Raw genomic sequence first — 16,733 nt, 5'->3', positions numbered from 1 at the left:
ATCGCACCAAGATGATATGCAGACACCAACCTCAGTTTGTTCATCATGTTCAATGTCAAAGCTTAATTATTTCAAAAAAATCAGGGAAGCAGAGGAACTTGGGATATCAAATAGGCCCTCATTTTACAAAAGGAAACCATGGCCTATAAAAGAGAAATCACCAGCATAAAGTCAGCCACAGTCAGTAGTAAAAACCATCATTCTTATCACCGTGTAGGTGATTGCCAACTTCTGCACAGCATACATTTTCATATTCCTATACTGACACTCAATACTTTTTTGATATAGGAGTGGAACTTTCTTGAAATATATAAACACTTTGAGCTGTCACATGATGGTGCCTTTCAATGAACACTCTAGACAGCTGCATCACTGTCTTTGTACAGCAAAGATCAGGTTTTTAATATCATCTAATGTTCTGGACTTGTTTTATAAAAATGAACAGAAGAGAGGAAAATGAAAGTGTTAATTCCAGCACATAGTATCATGTACTATGAAATAAATACTGAATGAAAATAATTAGGCCCACCAAAAATGCCAAAAATATTTAGCCTACAGACTTAAGCTCTTCAGCGGTGTTCAACTGTGGAGGAAAAAAGTAAAAACATGAAATACCAGAAATAGTTCATTGAAAGTGTGCTTAAAACACAAGCTTATCAGGGGAAAAACTGAGATTTGCTAACTACATGTCACTTTGAATAGGCTGAACAAATAAAAATTTGAAATCTAATTTTTTATATATAATATTTAATCTGTGTTAAAGAACTTTTAAAATTATTTAAAAACTGAATAGTTATGTAATTAGGAGTGTACACATGCTTTTAGCTCTACAGGAATTGTATCTCCTTAAAACAAATCAATGTTCAACTTTTAAACATTAGTGCTCAACCATACTTCCAAGAATATTATACAGATGCCAGAGCTGTCAGTATCCCGCACTGATATTTTTACTCTACTGCTATTGTTTTACTGGGGGAAGGGGTGGCATCCCTTACACATAAATTAAAACTAGATATGGGGCACCTTGTAATAAACCTCAATTTTACTTCTGTATAATTCTTCATTGCTTAGGACTACTCACTATATCTTAAAATAATGAAAATCCACTCTTGTTTAGTCATTGCAACATTAGAAACAATAAACATACACTGTTTCAAAGGATTTTTTTTAAAAAGGATTTTTTTCTTGCAAAAATAAGGAATTTTTTATTTTCTTGGGCTAACAGAAAAATGTTCAAACTTGCCAGTCCTTGCCTCTCTGTACTATATTTAATATAACTTAAAAATTCATTTGCACATCTTCCTACTGCTCCCTTTATCCATGCTTCACAACTCAAATAGTCTACTACTTAACTGCTACTGTCAACCATTTGAAGTGGCACCTCCATTCCTTTCCCTGCTACCCCGGAAGAGCCCATTCACACATTTATCTTTAACATGGCTGTGTTTACAGTTACCCATATGTCACTATTCATGAAACAACTGCTACCATCCTCTTGACTAAGCACTGGCAGGCATATACACTGCAAAGGATTGCAGGAACAGAAGAAGGGGGATTGGGGCTCAGAATTTTTCTTTTTAAGGTTACTACTTTCAAGGTCTCGGAAATTTAAAAAAAAAATTTTTTTTTAAATAAAGAGGTAGAGGGATAGACACATTCTTTCTGATAAAAGCTTTGTGCGGGTGAGAGGTCTAAATTCCACAATGAGGGAGCCTTACTAGCAAAACTGTTTCCAAGTGTAGTATTTCTATCACAAGTACACCTCACTATTCTATGTTACTATGTAAAAGAGGCTTGCCTGACTTGACATCTGATTTGATATCCAAGTTCCTCACTATACTATGTTGCTATACATAATATTTCTATCTCAAGTACTGTCACTATACTGTACTACGTATACTATGTTGCTCTACTATTGTGAATTCTCATAAAGAATCCTGCTAGAAAGCGAATTACAAAGTCATCTGTCTTGAGCTTAAAATAAAAAAGGCTTTTCAAGTACTGTCTCAGGTTTGCTTAAACCATATCAATGCAATGGACTGGAGACGTATGGATTCATAAACAGAGTGAGCACCTGATGGTGGTGGGGAAAAGCAAGCATTCTTCCCAGTAGAGGAGGTGAGTTAAGGAATGGAGGTGTGCAAAGAAGAGCCAGGGACTCTTGGAATGGTGAAGTGGAGGTAGGACTGCCCCTATCTTTTTTGTATCTATTTTTAATCTTTTAAATCTTTTTAATCTTTCTTTTCCCCAGCCCAGAGACTAATCATGACGGAAAAAGGAGTAATTTGTGAATGCAACCTGGAAAAACAATTCAAGGAAGGAAATGGAACGACACAGGAATCCTGCTCTCCTCTTTGTTCCACCATTTCTTTCATATCCCTCCTCTCAGTTACTTGGAAAACGCAGACCATGGTTGCATGACAGGACAATGCAAGGTGGCTAGAAGACAGAAAAGTGAACAAACTACAGAGGTTCCACACCAGCGGAGGCTGGAGCTAGGAGCCGGAGGCTGAAGCCAGAGAACTCACAGCAGAGGTAGGACTTTTCAGAGAACAGGAAGAAGGGCAAGGGCTTGTGACTAAACCAAAACTAGACTATCTCATTATCCTCCCTTTCTCTGTCCAGCTAGCAACAATAGAATAATCTCCCCTTCCCTTCCTCTCTTTCAGTCTTGTCCAGGAAAAATAAGGGTCAAGGGAATAGTAATCAAGTGGGGGAAATGGGGGGAGAACCCTCAGGGGTAGCCGAAGAGAATGAACATACATCAGGTTGTTTCTTGCAGGTAAGGGACCAAAATAACTGAGCTAATGTCCTCATTTTGTGTAGCTTTACATTCATTTTGTGAAATTTTATACTTCTTCTCAATTATTTGTTTCTTGTCACCCAAGTAGAAGTGATATTATATTCCCTATGAGGACTGATAATTTGTATAGTAATGATACTAACAATAATACATCCATTTATGTTGACTTTATAATTTTCTAAATGTTTGCACATCAATTCTTGCATTTATCCACTAGGCAACCTATTAAAAGGAAGAAAGGGGGTATGTACAAATAAATTGTTGAGGGAACGCACAGCTAAGGATCCTTACAAGGTGATTAGAATTCACGTCATGGGGGATCCCTTGGTGGCTCAGTGGTTTAGCGCCTGCCTTCGGCCCAGGGCATAATCCTGGAGGCCAGGCATGGAGTCCCACATCGGGCTCCCTGCATGGAGCCTGCTTCTCCCTCTGCCTGTGTCTCTGTCTCTCTCTCTCTCTCTCTCTCTGTGTGTGTGTATCTCTCTCATGAATGAATAAATAATATCTTTAAAAAAAAATAGAATTCACGTCACGCAATCATTCATCCCTGCATTCATTCAATCTGTTATGGGTTGAATTGTGTCCCCTAAAATAACATATTCAAATTCTAACCCCCAATACCTTACTTAGAAATAGTCTAGCTGATGTAATCAAGTTAAGATGAGGTTATATTAGTGTAGGGGAGGTCCTAATCCAACGACTGGTGTCCTCATAATAAGAAGGAAATTTCGACAGACACACAGGAAAGGAATGTGAAGACAGAGGCAGAGGTTGGAGTGATGCGTCTACAAGCCAAGGACTGCCAGAACCACCAGAAGCTAGGATGAGGCGAGGAAGGATTCTCCCCTGAAAGTGTGAGAAAGAGCATGGCTCTACCAATACCTTGATTTCAGACTCTGGCCTCCAGAACTGTGAAAAAATAAACTTCTGTTGTTCTAAGTCGCCCTGTTCACAGTTCTCTGCTATAGCCGCCCCAGAAAACTAACAAACATTCATTCAACAAACCTCTTTTTGAATGCATACTATGTGCCAGATACCACAAAGGGTTCTGAAAAGTGCAAGATAAACCAAACTCAGCAATTCTTGTCCTCCCATCCCCTGCATGGAGCTTAGGGACCTAAGGTTCTGCACTTCTGTGCTGAGGATACAAAACCCAGAAAAGCCAAACAGCTGGTTGATGGCAGCATTAGAAACTGAGGCCACAACCTCTTCTTCGAAACCACACTCCTTCCGTGTGCCAAGCTAAACAAAATCTGGTTTCTTGGTCTACTGTCACTGTAAAGGAGCTTCAATGTCCCTTTAAACAACAACAACAATGCATACACCGACAGTAATGACACAAGTACCTCCACTTAAAAGCTGTCCCTGTTACAAGCAGCATGAGGACCCTGGAAGAATGTCTGTCACTTAAGTAGAGTGTGGGAAAGGAGGGAAAGAAGCTCTTGGGACCAGACGCTCTGGGGTGAAAGCCCATCTCCACCACGTTCTAGCTAGGAGACCCAGAACAAGTTATTCAGCCTCTTTCTGCCATCCTCTCCACATTCATAAAATGAGAATGATAGTACAGAACACCCTCTTAGACATCAGTGAGAGCAGATATGGAAAGCCTTTTTTCTAAAAAGAAAAAAGAAAAAAACCTCAAATTGCAGAAGAACATATATAATGTGATCTTATTTCTATAAATGGGGGGGGGGGCACACAAAAAACCTCTTCACAGTAGTCACTCCTAGAGGTTAAGAATGGAGAGATTAGAAGCCTTGATTTTTCTCCATTACATCCTTTTCTACCATTAAGTTTCTTACTATGAGTGTGTATTCCTTAATTTTTTTAAATAGGGAGAAAATTCCAGGTCATTTAAAAAGAATGAAGCAAAAAAAAAAAAAAAAAGAATGAAGCATGATAAATGAGTTGTTCATTTAAAATAGGTACACTTCTCTGCGTATGATACCTCAGTAAAGAGGTGTGTTTTTAATGAGACAGATATATGTGCTCAAACATGAAAAGGTTTCCCAGATATATTAAATGAACTATCAAATCATCAGATACAGAGTGTGAAATTCCATTTACGTAAATATATATATATACATATACATACATACAAACATATATGAAGAGATGTGGAATGCTATGCACACTTCATAATATTATACATCTATATTGTTGAATTCTTTTACCACCAGAATATTTTTAGGAACTCATTTTGAAATTCACATTCTTTTTAACTTTTTAAATAATAATAGTACTTAACCCCAAAGGGTTGTTGCAAGATTTACATGATAATGGTCACATGATACTTTGTGTAATAAAGAAAGGAGTCGTTAAGCATTTCTTTTTTTAATTACTCATCAGTATGCACCCAGACTCCTCTCCATCCCTGCCTTCTGTCCCAGTCCCAAATCTGAGGCTTGAGCCCTAGCCATTGAGGATGACTCGGGAATAGAAGTCAAGTCAAGGACAAGATGAACATAAGGACTAAAGCAGGGGTCAGGAATGAAATGATCAATAAAAGTCAATAATTTCTCCAACAAACATTGTTTGGCAAAAACAAACACAATTTTCTATTTTAACTCAGCCATTCAGAAACAGCCAAACATCTCCATCATCCAAACCACTAAAGACATCTATCTATTCCTGCATCAGTGTTGGACTGAGTCTTCCACTGAAGGGAAGCACACCCTGCCCTGTCCAGTCCACCCTAATCCACACTCACTCCATTCTTGGACCACACACTTAATCCAGGGGCCACAATACACAAACCTCACCACAGAGACTTTTTCCATTTCTTATCCCATAGCTTGATGCTTCACTATACACTGCCTTATTTGTTGTTTCTTTTATTTACTTCCCCATAATGTACACTCTCTTTCAACAAAAACATGCATGAATGCCACCTCTGTTCTACGATGTATCATAGCATAGAAGTGAGCCAGAAAAAAATTCTCCACAGGTACCTGTTAATGGAGGTTACAGATGGCCAATGGGGCAATTCATAGCACTAGTTTCCCACATCCTACCTGGAGCCTCATTGTAGACTCAACTTTCTCCCCTATCTTCCCTCTGCCCCTCTCACTTCTCTCTCTCACTAAAAAAATAATATATATATATATATATATATATATATATGTAAAATATATATATGACTGAATATATATATATATATATATATATATATATATATATATATCAGATATATCAGTCATATTGTAGATTAGGGCCCACCCATATGACCTCATTTGACCTTAATCACCTCTTTAAAGTTGCTATTCCCCAAACACAGTCACATTCTGAGGTACTAGGGGATACAACTTCATCTTATGAATCTGGGGAATAAGGTAGAGGAGGACACAATTCAGCCTCTAATAGTCAGCAATAGGGAGAGGGAGAGAAAGGAGCTGTGAGTGTAGCTATGGAGAAATGAATGCATATTCTACATTTGCAGAAGGAAATTTCACCCAAATCTAGAATTCCCTACCTTCCTTCTCTCTCAGTCCTCTGACACGAAATTGCCATTTCCATTCGGAGCCCTGATGATCTCAGTCCTAATGACTCATAACTGTAAGCCCAAATGCAGAGCACTTACTAGCTATATTGCTCATCTGGCCCTTAACCTCCTGTGGCCTGTGGTGGCTCTGGATGCCTTGTGCATTACTGCACTTGAGGCCTCATCTCGGGTCACTATCCCTGTCCCTTGCTTAGTCCACATTCCCCTTACATTGGTTCTTCCCAGAATCCATACCCTGTCCCACAACAGATCAAAGCCACTGGAATACTCTTCCCCCTGCTCCTTCACCTGCCCAGTCTTCTCTCAACTAATAAAAATCATTTTATCCTTAAGATCTCAGCTCAAATGCCTCTTCATCAAGGAAGCTTCGGAAGCTTCCTTTGACCACCTCCCACACACACATTTACCTTCACACTAAACACAGGTCTTTCTCCTATCCTCTCCCCTAGCTTTCCGTCATAACACTTACCAAGTTTAATTACGTACTTGCATTGCTGTGTTATTAATGTGTGTCTCTCCCCCAAGGTTGACACATACTCCTAAGTTCGTAAGTGGAATTTGTATCTCATTTATTCATCATTATCTACTGAACAGCTACAGCAGTGCCTAGCACCCAGTACGTGCTCAATACACATTTGTTAGATAAATGAAAGAATAAACGAAGTGTGAATTAGCATAAATCAGTGGTTATGCGGATCTATTTTTGCTGAATAAACTCACTTTGAGATAGAGGCAGTGTGAAACCATTAATAATTCCTAGACAGACAGATAGGTGCACAGGTATGAATAGATCTTGAACGAATGGAACCCCTCATAGAAAACAGAAATTTAACCATTCTACTATGTCATAATTCTGTAGAAATTACTTAAACATGTCTCCCATATGGAATTTTGCATATATATTTTTTTTTAATTTTATTTATTCATGAGAGACACAGAGAGAGAGAGGCAAAGACATAGGCAGAGGGAAAAGCGAGTTCCCCATGGGGAACCCGATGTGGGACTTGATCCCAGGACCCCGGTGATCACTCCCTGAGCCAAAGGCAGACTCTAAATCACTGAGCCACTCAGGTGCCCTTATATATTTTTTTATATATTATCTATCTTCTGTGGGCATTTTTAATCCATTTAAGCAAATATCTGCAATGCCCCTCACCCTGTGGCTCATTCCACTGCTCAACTTTGGCCTAAAACCAACAGGAATTCTTTACATGAGGTAGAGACCTGAAGGATTCCCACAGTGACTCCAATCCAACACTTTTTCATTTTCTCCTTCATATTAGGCAGGAAACACTAAAATTCTGGGAACAAGATCTGTGTCACACATTGGAAATGTTTGTGTCTGCTGATAACACTCAATCTACCTCGGCTAAATGCATGAGGAAGCCACATGGTCACAATCTAATAGAACATAGAACATAACTAATACACTGAAGCAACATTCCACATGTTATCACTTTCAGCTTTGCGCAACATGTGGAAACAGGCTCATGTACCACTTAGTTGTGTCAGAAAATCTAAGAGAGAAGAATGCATGTTTGGGATTTATTATGGTCACTCACCTCAGGAAAGTGTCCAAAGGAGTGCATTACAACCTCCACATGCCTGAATGCTACAGATTTCTTTTTTAAAAGGAGGATTGTCTGAGATATATTTATCTTTCAGGTACTTGGACTATTTGTACAGCTCTGGTTATTTTGTTTTTGTTTTTATTTGTTTTTTGTTTTTTTAAAGATTTCATTTATTTATTCATGAGAGACACACAAAGAGAGAGAGGCAGAGACATAGGCAGAGGGAGAAGCAGGTTCCATGTAGGGAGCACAATGTGGGACTCGATTCTGGGGCTCTAGGATCATGCCCTGAGCCAAAGGCAGATGAGATGTTCAACCACTGAGCCACCCCGGCATCCTACTCTGGTTGTTTTGAATACTTGAAAGCAAAAGGTACCAGTAACTATCAATGAGAAATTATTTTAGAATAGAAAAAATAAAACTGCTCTTTTTATAAGTATTTCAGCATTTGTATGAACTCAAATTACTGTGTAATTTTGTTTTGTCCTCTACCATCTGTGCCTCCCCATCCCCTAAAGTAACAGACATCATCTTCTGTTTTATTTACCTCAACTATTTTATCCAAGTTATAAGGCTCAAGTTCATCAGCCTCTTGGTCAATAATTTTTCTCATGCTAAAGAAAAAACATGATGCAAATTAGGAATTCATATAAGACAGAAAAATAACAGTAACATCATCAAAATCCCAAAATAATTTACCCAAGATAAATGGAGCTCAATTTTGAGAGTTTAGCAGTTGAGATAAATGAACATTACAGCATTACATAGTCAATTTCTATGTAAGAAAGAAAACAAATTCAAAGGACATTAAGTTGAATGCTTAATTAAGCCCTTTTCTTAACTTCCTTTTTATTTTATTTTTTTTTAAGATTTTATTTATTCATGAGAGACACAGAAAGAGAGGCAAGAGACATAGGCAGAGGGGAGAAGCAGACTCCCTGCAGGAAGCCTATGCAGAACTCAATCCCAGTACCCCGGGATCATGAACTCGATCCCAGGACCCTGGGATCAAGACCTGAGCCAAAGCAGACACTCAACCACTGAGCCACCCAGGCGCCCCCCTTTAAATTCCTTTTTATCAGTAATCAAACATTCAATGCATTCCTCACAACAAGTAAGGCAATGTGTCAACAACTAAGATACTTCATTCATAGCCAGAAGCTACATCATCTCTAGTCTAATTAACAAGGAAACAAAATCTCTCCAGAGAAGCAAAACTACTGTCTCACTAAGCTAAGCAGACCTGGGTCAGGTGTCTCAGAAAGGACCAACTTCATCACTGGTTGTGAGGTTAAAATAATAATGACCATATACACTAATCAATGCACCAGTAAACTCCATAAAATAAAGGAAATCCAGGAAAAGTGCTATAAGACCAACTTCACAACACATGGGCTTCAAATATGCAAAGAATATCTCCCTATCCCAAAGTTTTCATTGTCTTTAAAAAAAAAAATTAAATACAAATCAAAAGAAGCCTGATAGCCTAATAAAGAAATTGTTTCCTAGCAATTAAAATGCTTTCCTACTTTACATCTAGTGATATAAATATTTTGTATTATTTTAAAAGATGAGCTCAAGAAGGAAGGGAATTGGTATACCCTCTAATAGCCACATCTGTAAATTTATACTATCTAATGCCATCCCAATGGCTGTTCTCACACTAAATGAAAGAAGTCAGCTTTAGATGTTAACCATGAATATTTGAAAAGAAAATTCTTATCCAAATTAACTGTTCTTTAAAAACCTATTTTGTCAGTCAGGCCAACTATCAAAATCATTTCTTCCAACAAAAATGAAATTGTTTTAATTATCTGATGCCCATAACTACTTTTTATTTTTATAAAAATGAGAAAAATGTGTCTTACTGGGATGCCATCACCCACAACATAATATAGACTTATTCAGAATACCTTACCTTCTAGGAAATTTAAAATGTGGTAACTATCCAAATAGCTTCATTTAAAATCATTTCAGCCCAAACCCAAAACCCAAGAAAAATCATTCTGATGCAAACATTTCATTTCACTCCCTGTAAAACCCAACATAAAGCTAGATTCTCCGTGACATAGTCCTAAATGACATTTCGTTGCTACAGCAACAAAACTCTGCTACCTGTGGCCATGATTTGTTAAGAATTCCTCCAACCAGTAAATTCTGTGCTGTGCATTCATAAAACCAAGAGAATGACTAGAATGGCTCAATGCAACATAAAAATTAAGGTCTAATTTCCTACTTGTGATTCACCCACACACATATTTATAACATATATTATGCATATACACATATATATGTAATTATGGTTCTCCCAACTCCATGAAAAAGGGAAAAAAAATCACACCAAATTTCCATTTTAAAATGAGCATCAAAAAACTGCTTTGTTTTATATTTCAGTGAATAACGCCTACCTGTTTCTCAAAATTTATCTTAAAAGGTACTAGGAACTATCTGGAGAGAATTTTTATTTTTTATTTTTATTTTTAAAGATTATTTATCTATTCATGAAAGACACACAGAGGCAGAGACACAGGCAGAGGGAGAAGCAGACTCCCTGCCGGGAAGCCTATGCAGAACTCAATCCCAGGACCCCGGGATCATGAACTGAGCCAAAGGCAGACACCCAACCATGGAGCCACGAAGGTGTCCTGGAGAGAATTTTTAAAAATGAAAATTTTGTTATTTATATCCATTCTCATTCCAAAAGTAGGAAAAAAATAAACGTGAGGTATAATTTCCTATCTGCTCCATTAAGTGTGCCTTCCTTGGCAATGAAGTGATTTAGAAAATATAAAGCTGGAGCATAAAAAAAAAAATGTAGTTGTCACCACCTTTATTCACCAAACTGCTTCTGCAGGCTACTCACCCTCACCGGGGGACTCCAGGCTTGCACCCGTGGCTGCTGTCCTCCCTGGGAGCTCTGCAAATCTTTTGAGCTACAATTAGCCACAGTGCTGCTCTGAGCCCTTAATGCATTTGTGCAGTTCATCCCACTGCCCCCACAAGGGCCAGGTTTCCAAGGCCTCTGCTTGATGCCATCCAGAAGTCTGACCAGCAGGATGTTACTTGGAAGCTCCTCAACACCCGAGCCAACAAGAGTCCTACACTCAGGACATCTGAGTTCATTTCGGGAACCTACAATCCCCAGCAAACATCGTTTGCAAAACGTATGTTGGCATGGCAAGACCTTTGCAGAAGCATCAAGCCGCTCTAGACAAACAGGACACTCCAGAAGATCCAACAAGGCAGATTCATCCATCTTTATCTAGTTTACTGAGAAAAAAGCTTCAGAAATGTTCATAGTTCCGTGCATCCCTTAAAGTGACTCATGTAACATCCATTTCAGACTTTGCTCTGGAGTGATGGGGGAGGGGGGGAGAGAGAAGACAAAAAAAAAAATTAGTACTGTTATTTGGGGAGAAGGTTCACAGAGGAGCCAAGAACCAAAGAGTACACAAAAGTGCTTCCTCTGAATAGTGCAGCTTTGCTTTGGAATGTGGTTCCTGAACTCCAAAGTCAACAATTAAAAACAAAATGTGCTTCTTAAACAATTCAAAATTAATCCCTAAAGGTATCTAGGAGTTCACTGTGCAGAAACAGCTAACAGGTACTATATAGAATTCCTGCAGTAAAACGGGATTTATGAAATGCAATAAAGAACATAATTTCTTCAGCTCTCAAAGTGATACTGGCTGCCTAAAAAAAAGTCTCCAATACGTATGAGAAGCTGAACAGAAGCAACGGAAAGTTTCCTCTACCTGAAATTACTTTTAAACCCAACAAACCTCCCAATCTTTAGGCCACTTCAGTGTTTAAGAAACCATGCCTCGCGTGATCACTTGTGGTAAATGATCCCAATATTAAATACACATGTTTCTTCGCTGGTCTTAAAAATAGAACTGTTTCATCTTGCCCCAGCAAAACGAGCCGAAGGTTGACAATTGGAGAGGACACAACTAAAGGTCTGTCTGAGGGCAGCTGAAATATAAAAGCACCCTTCAGAGCAGTGGTTGACAAACTCCGAAACACATTTCTGAGCAGCTTGTCCTAATCCCATTCAGAAAATCTGGCAAAATCGTCGCCCAAAGAATTCGACAATGGAACGCTGGGCTGAAAAATGGGAGCATCCTACGAAAATGGGGCCATCCGGGGAAAAGCACTGAGGCCAGTGCCCGCGCCGCTCGCCCCTGCCGCCGAAGCAAGTGTCAGCGGGAGCGCCCGGGAGAGGAGGGAAGGAGGTGCTGGCGGAGGCATCGGCAGCTGCTCCCGCCGGGTCGGGGAGCCCCGGCCGCGCCGCCCGCGCGCCGCCGGCAGGTACAGGTGGCCCAGGCCCGCGGACACACCCCAGGGCCAGGTGCCGGCGACGAGCAGGGGGCCCCGGGCCGAGCGGGAGGGCAGCGGGATCCCCACCGCGCTCCGGGTCGGGCCGGGCACGAAATGCCCCCGAACGCCTGCTGAAGTTTCCAAGGACTCACACACACACCCCAGCCCCGAGCTGCGGATGGGGGGCGGCCCCCGAAGTGCCGCCGCGGAGAGGAGGCGGGAGCCCGGGGAGTCCGGGCCGGCGGGCAGCGGGGCACCGCGGCCCCGGGCCCGGGGCGCTCCCGCCGGGCTCAGAGGCAGCGAGCAGCGAGGCCGCGGCCACCGGGGCCGGGCGGGGGACGGAGGGGAGGGGCGCCCCGACCACCCCTCGGCGGCCGCCGGGGTCCGCCCGCGCCGCGCCCCGCGCCCCGCGCCCTACCTCGCGCCGCGGCTCCTCCTCTTTGTTCGCGGCCCCGCAGCGGCGGCGGAGACCGAGGCACGGGCGGCCCCGCCGCGCCCGCCGCTCGCAGGGTCTCTGACGCGGCGGCGCCCGGAGACTCCTCTCCGCCGCCCCCCTCACGCGCGCACGCCGCCGCCACCTCCCACTTTCCCAGCCGGGAGGGCGGGGGAGGAGGAGGAGGAGGAGGAGGAGGAGGAGGAGGAAGAGGCCGAGCCGCGGCGGGCGCCCGGGGCGGGAGGGGGCGGCCCCGCACCACAGCGCCTCCCCCCGGGGCGGGCGGGGCACCTCCGGGAACTGCGGGGCGGGCGCGCCCTCCTCCCCGCCCAGGTCCCTGCCCCGCCCGCCCCGGGCAGGAGGGGGCGACCCCCCACCACCGCGTCCCGCCCCGGGCAGGAGGGGCGACTCCAAACCACCGCGCCCCGCCCCGGGCAGGAGGGGGCGACCCCCCACCACTGCGCCCCGCCCCGGGCAGGAGGGGGCGACCCCCACCACTGCGCCCCGCCCCGGGCAGGAGGGGGCGACCCCCCACCACTGCGCCCCGCCCCGGGCAGGAGGGGCGACTCCAAACCACCGCGCCCCGCCCCGGGCAGGAGGGGGCGACCCCCCACCACCGCGCCTCCCCACCCCGTACCCCCCCGCGGGCGCACCCTCCTCCCCGCCCAGGTCCCTGCCCCGCCCGCCCCGGCACTAGGGGGCGACCCCGCACCACCGCGCCCCGCCCCGGGCACTAGGGGGCGACCCCGCACCACCGCGCCCCGCCCCGGGCACTAGGGGGCGACCCGGCACCACCGCGCCCCGCCCCGGACACTGGGGGGAGGGCGACCCCCCACCACCGCGCCTCCCCAGCCCGTACCCCCCCGCGGGCGCACCCTCCTCCCCGCCCAGGTCCCTGCCCCGCCCGCCCCGGGCACTAGGGGTGGCGGCCGGAGGGGGCGCTGCGGAAGCCGCGAGCCCAGGAAGCGGGGTCCCCGGGAGCGGGGGAGGTGGCCGTTCCTGAGGGAAGCCGGCCTGGACCGTGAAGCCGCGGGGAGGCGGAGCGTTGGGAGTGGCGGGGAGTGAAGAGGGAGCCGCCTCCGGGCGGGGCCCACGTCCTCCTCCTGCCCGGGGGTGCCCGGGGGTGCCCGGGGGTGCCCGGGGCGGGAGGGGCGCGAGCGGAGGGCCGGGGCCGGAACGGGGCTCGCCTCCTTGGCGGCTGTCCGCCCGGCCCTGTGGAGACGCTTGGCGGAGCGAGCGTGGGGTGCGGTGCCCCCGAGGCCCGAGAGAGGCTCCCCTGTGTGGGAGTCACGGGGGACAGCCCCGGGGCAGCTGTCCGTCCCGTCCCCGGCATCACGCGGCCTCCCCGGGGCACAGACCTCAGCAGGCCCAGAGACAGACCCGGAGGGCAGAGGCGAGGACACCAGGTGTGCGGGGCTGCTGTTACACCTGCCTCCTGGGGACGGCTCAGGTGACCCGGGGCGGCCGGCCCCGTCCAGGCCCGCTCACAGGCGCCTCTTGTCTCCGAGCCTGGGAGCAGCCCGAACCATCGCTGTGATCTTTGCTTCGGTTGCCCCAGGCGCACACCTGTAAACTCTGAAATGTAGTTTTGAAAAACATGTCCACAGGTTTTGAGATGTGTTTTTCAGACTCGATTCAGAGGGGAACACAAATTAAAATGTTGTCGTCATCTCAACGTTGTCATAATGTGACTTGCACGTACCATCAACTTAGAAAAAGTTATCCCAAATATCCTTCCTCCAAGGGGTGCAGAAACTAGACGAAAATAAGAAGGGTTCTAGAGAGATCTTGTGAGAAATCCCTGCTTGGCCAGCAAACAGGATGACGTTCCAAAGGGGAGCCCGATTATTCTCGTCTCCACCCAGGCCACGGCTAAACTATTCAAGACCAATGAGATCACTTACCTAAGAAAAACCTGATAGCAGTTCATGATTATGTATCCTTCGCTGTGTGATCTAAACATCCATTAATTCGATCCTTACGCAGTCTCAGACCTCATCATGCCTTAGCTTTGTTTTAAATAGATTAATATGCTGAGAGTCCTATTGTGTGAATACCAGAAATAACAGCCCACTTCCCCTTCCATTAGGAGTGAGCAAATACACATGCATGTGAACTGAGAAAGCAAGGAAAAGAATGAACATGGTGGAGAATTTTTAACAATAATCGACAAAGCACTCTGGAAGTGGCTACATAGCCTGTTTTCTTCTGTATCTGGACTATACTGATGATAGCGGGGCTGGCTGGATACCATCACAGTCAACAAACAGGTAAATATGAGTACCTGCAGTTTACAGTCTTTAAAACCGAAGTCCAGATAGGGGCATTTCACCCCCAGGTCACACAATCAGTAATGCTGAAGGAAGATTCAACCTCGGGCCTATGGATTCCAAGTACCCTTTCTCACAGACCGCCTCAGGCAAAACCAAGTGTACTCTATCTGCTCCCAGGGGAAAGACGACACTGTTCATCATGTATTTACTCTGAAGAGCAAGGAACAATTTTGTTTTATTTTGTTCTTATTTGGGGTTTTTTTTGTTTGTTTTTAGAGAGAACAGTATAGAAGGCCATGTGTGGAATGGTGCGGCTTGTGAAACTAGGCAAGAAAATCAATCATCGCACCCGTTATCAGAGAACTGAAGACAGCATACCCAAGACTACAGTGATCAACACGAGCACCCCCGCCCCCAGTCCCACAAATATTATCTGGCTCATGGCTTCAGTTGTATGTCCCTGGTGCTAGTTCACTATATTTTATAGAACACAAATATTAGCCTTCATTACTCTAGCTAAAAAACTCTTGAGCCATCTCTCTTCTGTTAAATGGTGAAAAAATAATACTTTTCTTAGTGTCCTTGGAAGAGTCAATGAAATAATGTGTTCATTCTTTGTAATCTGTACATCTCTATTAAAGAAAGATCTCATTATCATTACCTGCCAGAAATTACCCAGGCAGAGTTAGACTGGGCAAAATCCTTCCTTCCCATGGTCTTTGAAAAGTTTGAGAAACTCAGAATTGCAAAACCCTGTCAAGAGAATACTACAGGGGAAGGAACAGTTGGGGAAAGAGAAGCATGTTCATCTTATCATTTCTGGGAACTGAACATGAACATGTAAACATATTATACTTAGGGCCCCTGTGACTCTGAGGAGATACAAGAAAAATATAAACACACCCTGTACACAGTAATGATAGCTTCACTTAATATAGTTTCATCCTCCCAAGACTTCAAAGTTACTTTCACTTACGTTATCTCATTTATCTTCTAAGCATCCCTCTGAAGTAGTAAAGATAGATATAATCATTCCCATTTTCAGATGGGAAAAAAATGAGGTGTAAGGCAGCTATTGCTTCTAGTGATAAATTTATGACACAAATCAGGCTTTTGAATTCCCAGACCAGAGCACTCTTTTGTAAGCTTTGGTATCATGCTTAGACATGCATGTTCATACGTGTGTCTGATCATCATTTTCCCTCAAAACTTTTTTTTAAGTATAGTGACATTTTTAAAAATATTTTATTTATTTATTCATGGGAGACAGAGAGAGAGAGGCAGAGAAATAGGCAGAGGGAGAAGCAGGCTCCATGCAGGGAGCCCAACATGGGACTTGATCCTGGAACTCCAGGATCACACCCTGAGCCGAAGGCAGACGTTTAACCGATGAGCCACCCAGGCATCCCATCCCTCAAAACTTATCTAGCCCCCAGCTCCAGTGACACTGGGAAATGCAAGCACCGTTTACCCAGTTGTTTAAACTAGAAACCTAGGGGTTGTCTTCGATTTCTCTCCATCCCTCTCCATCAACAAGTCTGCCAGCTATCCCCAAAATATCTCCATTGCACCTTTTTTCAAGCCAGTGTGGCTCTTTGTTTCTGGCCCTCCTAACCAGCTTCTCTGCTCCTTTCCATTCCTGTCCCCACAGTCTTGCCCTGAATGTAGGGACACCCACAGCAAAATACAAAAAAATGCATGATAGATCATATTACACCCCTTTTCAAAACATCAATTTCTTTCTATCATACTTGGAATAAAAATCATGTATCTTTCCCGTTTTATGAACCCGTGTCACTCGGACTCTACACCATCATGCTCTACCACAGCA

The 16,733-nt window shown here is 44.4% G+C and overlaps 1 protein-coding gene across 1 annotated transcript in view; it reads right to left on the bottom strand.

The window, feature by feature from the left end:
* The window catches only part of SH3RF1 (SH3 domain containing ring finger 1), a 182,059-nt gene extending 169,280 nt beyond the window's left edge, over nucleotides 1-12,779 (bottom strand). The window contains exons 1-2 of the mRNA XM_072719729.1: nucleotides 12,615-12,779; nucleotides 10,740-11,227 (exon numbers count right to left, since the gene is read on the bottom strand). Of these exons, the coding sequence (XP_072575830.1) occupies nucleotides 10,740-11,132 (393 nt within the window). The 5' untranslated portion in view covers nucleotides 11,133-11,227; nucleotides 12,615-12,779. The remainder of the gene's footprint in view (nucleotides 1-10,739; nucleotides 11,228-12,614) is intronic.
* Between the last annotated feature and the right edge of the window lie 3,954 nt (nucleotides 12,780-16,733).

The sequence above is a fragment of the Vulpes vulpes genome, chromosome 9, assembly GCF_048418805.1.
Source record: "Vulpes vulpes isolate BD-2025 chromosome 9, VulVul3, whole genome shotgun sequence".
In the NCBI taxonomy this organism is placed as follows: Eukaryota; Metazoa; Chordata; class Mammalia; order Carnivora; family Canidae; genus Vulpes; species Vulpes vulpes.
The sequence above is the reverse complement of the archived record's forward strand: the minus strand, read 5'-3'. Positions and strand labels throughout refer to the sequence as shown.